A 9,145-nucleotide genomic window follows, 5' to 3' on the forward strand; every position below is an offset into this window, starting at 1 on the left:
AATAAAACTGATAGTTTTCAGAGAGTCATTTCACTTCTCACTGGAAGTGTCCCACCTGGTGATGTCATTAATAAGTTTCAGACAGATCTGATGTGGAATATTAAAATTAAACCCAATTGAAATCTGATATAAATGTGTTTTTTTATCCATATGTTTACGTTAGTCTAAAAAAATAACTGCTAGTTTTCAGTCATTTCACTTCTCACTGATAGTGTCCCACCTGGTGATGTCATTAAATAAGTTTCAGACAGATCTGATGTGGAATTTCAAACTTAAACCCAATTTAAATCTGATCTAAATGTGTTTTTGCCATAAGTTTGAGTATGTCAAAAAAAAAAAAAAAAACAACTGCTAGTTATCAGAGAGTCATTCAACTTTTCACTGATAGTGTCCCACCTGGTGATGTCACATGAAAAGTTTCAGAGGGATCTGATGTGGAATTTCAAAATTAAACCCAATTGAAATCTGCTAAAAATGTGTTTTTGCCATATGTTTACCTACGCGTAAAAAAAAAAACCTGCTAGTTTTTAGAGAGTCATTCAACTTTTCACTGATAGTGTCCCACCTGGTGATGTCACATGAAAAGTTTCAGACGGATCTGATGTGGAATTTCAAAATTAAACCCAATTGAAATCTGATATAAATGTGTTTTTTTTTATCCATATGTTTACGTTACTCTAAAAAAATAACTGCTAGTTTTCAGAGTCATTTCACTTCTCATTGTTAGTGTCCCACCTGGTGATGTCATTAAATAAGTTTCAGACAGATCTGATGTGGAATTTCAAAATTAAACCCAATTGAAATCTGATATAAATGTGTTTTTGCCATATGTTTACGTATGTCAAAAGAAAAAAAAAAACTGATAGTTTTCAGAGAGTGATTTCACTTCTCACTGATAGTGTCCCACCTGGTGATGTCATTAATACGTTTCAGACAGATCTGATGTGGAATTTTAAAATTAAACCCAATTGAAATCTGATATAAATGTTTTTTTTATCCAAATGTTTATGTTAGACTAAAAAAATAACTGCTAGTTTTCAGTCATTTCACTTCTCACTGATAGTGTCTCACCTGGCGATGTCATTAAATAAGTTTCAGACAGATCTGATATGGATTTTCAAAATAAGACCCAATTGAAATCTGCTAAAAATGTGTTTTTGCCATAAGTTTACGTATGTCTAAAAAGAAAACTGCTAGTTTTCAGAGAGTCATTCAACTTTTCACTGATAGTGTCCCACCTGGTGAAGTCATTAAATTAGTTTCAGACAGATCTGATGTGGAATTTAAAAAAAAAAAACAATTGAAATCTGATATAAATGTGTTTTTGCCATATGTTTACGTATGTCAAAAGTAAAAATAAAACTGATAGTTTTCAGAGAGTCATTTCACTTCTCACTGGAAGTGTCCCACCTGGTGATGTCATTAATAAGTTTCAGACAGATCTGATGTGGAATTTTAAAATTAAACCCAATTGAAATCTGATATAAATGTGTTTTTTATCCATATGTTTACATTAGTCTAAAAAAATAACTGCTAGTTTTCAGTCATTTCACTTCTCACTGATAGTGTCCCACCTGGTGATGTCATTAAATAAGTTTCAGACAGATCTGATGTGGAATTTCAAAATTAAACCCAATTTAAATCTGATCTAAATGTGTTTTTGCCATAAGTTTGAGTATGTCAAAAAAAAAAAAAAAACAACTGTGTGACGGTGTAGAACCGTCAGCTGCCGCTGCAGGCGCACACGCATGCACACACGCTCGCACACATACACACGTGCGCATAGACGCGCACGCTCGGACCCGGTAACACGTCATTTACATCAGCTTACCCTTTTCATTCCGTCCCTATCCCTCTGCAGGTAGCCCTGGGTGCACACTAGGTTGCCGACTCACCATCCCCATGCATACATTAACACGAAGCACACACGACGCCAACATTAACGTTGGTTTGTTTACCCGGAAGTAACCCGGTAACCCGGAAGTGGTCATGGACACCCTGGGTCATGTGACGCATCGGTCACTGTTTGTATTTATTTTTATTGATGATTACTTTTATTTTTCTGTACACGACACAGAATGTTTAGTTGAATGAAACTGGTTATTCCTGTATGTTTATTTATGTTGTTGAACAATGCAAACACTTCTCCCTGTTTTCTCTTTGGACTGATGGAGAGCAACGCCCAGGAGGAGGGGCTTGCCACTTAAAAGAGAACCAGATACAGCTGTCAGTGTGGGAGTCTGAGTGGAGAAGTTGGAGAGTCTGAGAGGAGAATTTGGAGTGTTGGATTGGAAAAGTCTATGTTGGTTAACCTTTGTGGAGCAATTGGTGTGCTCTGTTCTTAAATTAAAGTCAAGAATACTTTCACCTTGGCGCCTCTGCCCAATCATTCCCTGGTGGGACCCACGACAGTTGGTGTCAGAAGTGGGATAAGCAGATGGCTGGCCGCAAAAAGGTGAGACACAGAGGTCTGCGTGCCCAGAAGGAGGAGATGGAACCAACATCGGATGCAGTCCCTCTGTTGTCCAATTCATCCTCTGAGGAGGAGGTGGTAGATCCTGGTGCCTCGGGTGGTTCTCCAGGCCTGACCAAAGGCCCAGAAGGTGACTTGGCGGCTATGATGAGAGACTTCCTCCGTGGACAGCAGCAGCGGGAGGACAGATTCATCGCTGCCCTCCAAGGTTTGGAAGCCTCTTTTTCCAGGGCAGAGCACCATTCTGGTCGGCGGCGTAACATCAGTCCCAAAGCCGCTGGACCAAGCTCAGCCGCAGTGAGTAGCCCAAGGTTGGATCTGCCAACACCAGCTGCAACGTCCCGTCGACGGCATCCAGTGGCACAGGAGGACTCCAGCTGGTCAGATCAACCACAGAGCAGAGTCAGTTTACAGCCACCTGATTGGAGACCTTACATGGAGCCAAAGGTCCCTCCATATCAGACAGGTGAGGACATTGAAAATTACCTGCTACGTTTTGAACGGATTGCCAGGACGTGGAGATGGCCAGAGACAGAGTGGGCATGTCGCCTGGTGCCACTGCTGTCCGGAAAGGCGTTGGAGGCCTACACAGCAATGGACGAGCAGCAAGCCCACATCTACAAGGACCTGAAAGACGCACTCCTGGTAAAATTTGACATCTCGCCAGAGACTTACCGTCAGCAGTTCCGGTCTACTGTGGTGCCATCTGGGGAGAATCCGACTGAGACATACCACCGCCTGAAGGGCCTCTACCGTCGCTGGATCCGCCCAGAGCAACACAGCAAGGAGCAGATCGGGGAGATCGTCATCCTTGAGCAGCTGCTGCGTGTGCTTCCAGCTGACGTGAGGACGTGGGTGAAGGAGCACGACCCGGAGGATGGCCTCACCGCTGCCCGGCTTGCGCTGCAGTATCTCAACGCTCGACGAGGAGCGTCTGCACGGCCGTCGGGTGGGGATCAGCGTCTTCCCATTCAAACCGCTCCACTGAGACCTGCACGGAGAGACTTCCATCAGGCAACGCAAGGTACCAACCCAGCACCTAACCAGCGAGCGGCGGGTAAGGACCTTGTGTGTTTCTATTGCCAGCAGATTGGTCACAAAGCCTCCGTATGTCCAATCCGCAAGACTAAATTCACAGGTGCTTGCTACGCACCCAGGCCAGAGACTGTCACAGGAGCAGGGCCTGTGCACATGGACAAAGACACTTTCCAGGCACTTAAACAGGTGACTGTGAACGGACAGCAGGTTACTGCTATGTTGGACACGGGCAGTTTTGTTTCTCTGGTCAAACAGAGTTTAATCCCTTTTGGTGGACTTGATTATAGCAGGCAAACAAGTGTTGTGTGTGTTCATGGCGACCAACATTTGTACCCAAAAGCGGATGTAACAGTGACCATAAATGAACAATCCTATCTTTTGACTGTCGGGGTGGTAGAGAACCTACCTGTTGATTTAATTTTGGGGTGTGATTTACCTATGTTGGGGGACTTATTAAATGAGGCTACTAAAACAGCTAAAGCTAATGATGAGCTAGCTGTTACTGTCTCAGCACCTGTGCTAACTAGAGCTCAGGCTAAAGCGGGAATGCAAAGTCTTCCACGTTTGGATGACGATTTCTTTGATGGAGGCAAAGAAATGCCCAGAAAATCCCGTCGTCAAAGACGGTTTGAGAAAAAACTTAAGTTGCTGGATCCTGAGATCACAACAACAGCAGAAACATTTGACATACCAGCTGACATTTCGGCTTTGCAGAAAGAAGACCAAACTTTAAAACCATTGTTTGCCAAGGTGACAACAGAGAGTGACAAATGTTTGGGAAATGTGCGGTTTATTGTTGCTGATGATGTTCTGTATGCAGCTGAAGGTGAACACCTACGGTTAGTTCTTCCAACCACCTGCAGGCCACTCGTCATCCAATTAGCGCACACACTCCCATGGGCGGGTCACCTGGGTCGTCACAAAACCTATCTGCGGGTTAGTTCACGTTTTTTCTGGCCATCAATGTACACTGACATTCAGACGTACTGTGCAACATGTCCTACCTGCCAGAAAACTGCAATAACACACAAGTCTGACAGAGCATTACTACACCCACTTCCTATAATTTCCACTCCATTCAGGAGAATAGCCATGGACATTGTTGGACCTTTACCTAAAAGCAGTAGCGGTCACGAATACATCCTGGTGGTCTGTGATTATGCTACACTGTTCCCAGAAGCTTTTCCCCTGCGCACCATTACAGCTCCTGCAGTCATGAGAGCGTTAATTCAGTTTTTCTCCAGAGTAGGAATACCGGATGAAATTCTGACAGGCCAAGGAACCAACTTCACCTCTCGGTTGATGAAACTGTTCCAACAGCAGCTTGGCATCACTGCCATCAAGGCGACACCGTACCACCCACAGACCAATGGCTTGGTGGAACGTTTCAACCAGACCCTGAAGAGGATGCTGCAGAAGTTCGTGAGTGACACAGGGAAGGACTGGGATCGTTGGCTACCATTCCTGTTGTTTGCTTATAGGGAAGTCCCACAAGCTTCAACAGGCTTCTCACCATTCGAACTCCTCTATGGCTGGGATGTCCAAGGCCCACTGGATCTCCTCAAGAAGAGCTGGGAGGCCAAATCCACAAAGACCTCAGAAAGGGGTGTGATCCAGTTTGTCCTGGAGATGAGAGAACGGTTGGCAAAGTACAGGGAAGAGGCAGAAGTCAACCAACGAGAGGCCCAAAGGAGTCGGAAGACGTGGTACGACCAGCAGGCCCGTCACCGTGAACTCCTACCAGGTCAGAAGGTTCTGCTACTTCTTCCCTCTTGTACCAGCAAACTACTGGCAAAGTGGCAAGGGCCATACACCATTCTCCGCAGGATGGGACCTGTCACCTATGAGGTGCACCATCCTGACAAACGAAAGAAAAGCAGACATACCACGTGAATCTACTTAAAGAGTGGAAGGAAGGTGCTAACCATCCAACAGAGAAGTCTTTGCTAGTCAGAGCTGTGAAGACTGAGGAAGACTTGGACTCTGATCTGGGAGCACTGACTCACTCAACCCCTCCGTCTCTGTCACATTTACCTCCGGAACAGACTACACAGATAATGGACTTATTTCGTGAAACGCCATCTCTTTTTTCTGCACAGCCAGGAAGAACTACACTCATTAGCCATTCCATACGGCTCAAAGATGGACGACCAATCCGGCAACGGCCTTATTGGGTACCACAGAAGTTGGTGGGAAGGCTGAACGATGAGGTGAGGAAGATGCTGGAGCTAGGTGTCATCGAGCCGTCCAACTCAGAGTGGAGCAGTCCGGTGGTGATCGTTCCCAAAAAAGACGACTCACTGCGGATATGCATCGACTTCAGGAAACTGAACGCCGTTTCGGAGTTCGACGCATATCCAATGCCGAGGATTGACGACCTGCTGGAGAAGATCGGGGCTGCTAATTTCATCACCACTCTTGACCTATGCAAGGGTTACTGGCAAGTACCTCTCAGCAACACCTGTCGACCATACACGACGTTCAAAACACCTGCTGGACTGTTTCAGTTTACAGTTATGCCTTTTGGTCTGCATGGAGCACCAGCCACGTTCCAACGGCTGATGGACAGGGTGCTGCAGGGATGTAACCACTGTAGTGCAGCCTATTTGGATGACGTGGTGATCTACAGTCACACCTGGGAGCAACACCTAGATCACCTGCGTCTGGTCCTGAGGAAACTACAAAATGCAGGCCTGACCTTAAACGTGAGCAAGTGTGAGTGGGCCCGGAAGGAAACTCGTTACCTGGGGTACCTGCTGGGAGGTGGTGAGGTGCGTCCGCAGGTGGATAAAGTTGAAGTTATCCGCAATTGCCCTCGACCACGCACCAAGAAAGAGGTACGCTCCTTCCTGGGGTTAGCTGGATGGTACCGGCGGTTTGTCCATCAGTTCGCCACCATTGCAGCTCCTCTCACTGCCCTTACAGAGAAGAGGCAGAAAAACCACGTGACCTGGACAGATGAGTGTGAACAGGCTTTCCAAGCATTGAAAAATAAATTGTGTTCCTGTCCTGTTCTCAAGAGTCCTAACTTTGATCAAAGGTTCCTCGTCCAAGTGGATGCCTCAGCAGTCGGACTTGGTGCTGTCCTGGCTCAGGGAGACCCAGGTGAAGAGCGACCAGTCCTGTACCTCAGTCGGAAACTGCAGCCGAGAGAGACAAGGTACTCCACTGTGGAGAAGGAAGGACTTGCCATTAAGTGGGCGTTGGATAGCTTGAGGTACTACTTACTTGGCAGAGAATTCGACCTTGAGACAGACCACAGGGCCCTGACATGGATAAATACCATGAAGGACCACCACAGCCGGCTTACGCGCTGGTATCTGGCGCTTCAGCCGTACAAATTTAACGTACGTCACCGTCCCGGAAAACAAAACATAGTGGCAGATTTCCTGTCCATATTGCCGCACATCGCCAATCTCCCAGAGGAGGGGGATGATGTGACGGTGTAGAACCGTCAGCTGCCGCTGCAGGCGCACACGCATGCACACACGCTCGCACACATACACACGTGCGCATAGACGCGCACGCTCGGACCCGGTAACACGTCATTTACATCAGCTTACCCTTTTCATTCCGTCCCTATCCCTCTGCAGGTAGCCCTGGGTGCACACTAGGTTGCCGACTCACCATCCCCATGCATACATTAACACGAAGCACACACGACGCCAACATTAACGTTGGTTTGTTTACCCGGAAGTAACCCGGTAACCCGGAAGTGGTCATGGACACCCTGGGTCATGTGACGCATCGGTCACTGTTTGTATTTATTTTTATTGATGATTACTGTTATTTTTCTGTACACGACACAGAATGTTTAGTTGAATGAAACTGGTTATTCCTGTATGTTTATTTATGTTGTTGAACAATGCAAACACTTCTCCCTGTTTTCTCTTTGGACTGATGGAGAGCAACGCCCAGGAGGAGGGGCTTGCCACTTAAAAGAGAACCAGATACAGCTGTCAGTGTGGGAGTCTGAGTGGAGAAGTTGGAGAGTCTGAGAGGAGAATTTGGAGTGTTGGATTGGAGAAGTCTATGTTGGTTAACCTTTGTGGAGCAATTGGTGTGCTCTGTTCTTAAATTAAAGTCAAGAATACTTTCACCTTGGCGCCTCTGCCCAATCATTCCCTGGTGGGACCCACGACAAACTGCTAGTTTTCAGAGAGTCATTCAACTTTTCACTGATAGTGTCCCACCTGGTGATGTCACATGAAAAGTTTCAGAGGGATCTGATGTGGAATTTCAAAATAAAACCCAATTGAAATCTGATATAAATGTGTTTTTGCCATATGTTTACGTATGTCAAAAGAAAAAATAAAACTGCTAGTTTTCAGAGAGTCATTCAACTTTTCACTGATAGTGTCCCACCTGGTGAAGTCATTAAATTAGTTTCAGACAGATCTGATGTGGAATTTAAAAAAAAAAAACAATTGAAATCTGATATAAATGTGTTTTTGCCATATGTTTACGTATGTCAAAAGTAAAAATAAAACTGATAGTTTTCAGAGAGTCATTTCACTTCTCACTGGAAGTGTCCCACCTGGTGATGTCATTAATAAGTTTCAGACAGATCTGATGTGGAATTTTAAAATTAAACCCAATTGAAATCTGATATAAATGTGTTTTTTATCCATATGTTTACATTAGTCTAAAAAAATAACTGCTAGTTTTCAGTCATTTCACTTCTCACTGATAGTGTCCCACCTGGTGATGTCATTAAATAAGTTTCAGACAGATCTGATGTGGAATTTCAAAATTAAACCCAATTTAAATCTGATCTAAATGTGTTTTTGCCATAAGTTTGAGTATGTCAAAAAAAAAAAAAAAACAACTGTGTGACGGTGTAGAACCGTCAGCTGCCGCTGCAGGCGCACACGCATGCACACACGCTCGCACACATACACACGTGCGCATAGACGCGCACGCTCGGACCCGGTAACACGTCATTTACATCAGCTTACCCTTTTCATTCCGTCCCTATCCCTCTGCAGGTAGCCCTGGGTGCACACTAGGTTGCCGACTCACCATCCCCATGCATACATTAACACGAAGCACACACGACGCCAACATTAACGTTGGTTTGTTTACCCGGAAGTAACCCGGTAACCCGGAAGTGGTCATGGACACCCTGGGTCATGTGACGCATCGGTCACTGTTTGTATTTATTTTTATTGATGATTACTGTTATTTTTCTGTACACGACACAGAATGTTTAGTTGAATGAAACTGGTTATTCCTGTATGTTTATTTATGTTGTTGAACAATGCAAACACTTCTCCCTGTTTTCTCTTTGGACTGATGGAGAGCAACGCCCAGGAGGAGGGGCTTGCCACTTAAAAGAGAACCAGATACAGCTGTCAGTGTGGGAGTCTGAGTGGAGAAGTTGGAGAGTCTGAGAGGAGAATTTGGAGTGTTGGATTGGAAAAGTCTATGTTGGTTAACCTTTGTGGAGCAATTGGTGTGCTCTGTTCTTAAATTAAAGTCAAGAATACTTTCACCTTGGCGCCTCTGCCCAATCATTCCCTGGTGGGACCCACGACAGTTGGTGTCAGAAGTGGGATAAGCAGATGGCTGGCCGCAAAAAGGTGAGACACAGAGGTCTGCGTGCCCAGAAGGAGGAGATGGAACCAACATCGG

The 9,145-nt window shown here is 45.5% G+C and overlaps 1 protein-coding gene across 1 annotated transcript; it reads right to left on the reverse strand.

Moving 5' to 3' along the window:
- Positions 1-2,507: 2,507 nt before the first annotated feature.
- LOC110016563 (uncharacterized) lies at positions 2,508-4,973 on the reverse strand. Its single transcript, XM_078945428.1, has 6 exons — positions 4,904-4,973; positions 4,804-4,819; positions 4,626-4,718; positions 3,149-3,464; positions 2,960-3,057; positions 2,508-2,850 (listed from the first exon to the last, which is right to left on the reverse strand). Exons 1-6 carry the CDS (start codon positions 4,971-4,973, stop codon positions 2,736-2,738), a joined length of 708 nt encoding a protein of 235 aa, XP_078801554.1. The 3' UTR covers positions 2,508-2,735.
- Positions 4,974-9,145: the final 4,172 nt, after the last annotated feature.

The sequence above is a fragment of the Oryzias latipes genome, chromosome 4 (assembly GCF_053564925.1).
Source record: "Oryzias latipes strain Hd-rR chromosome 4, Olatipes_Hd-rR_3.1".
NCBI lineage: Eukaryota > Metazoa > Chordata > Actinopteri > Beloniformes > Adrianichthyidae > Oryzias > Oryzias latipes.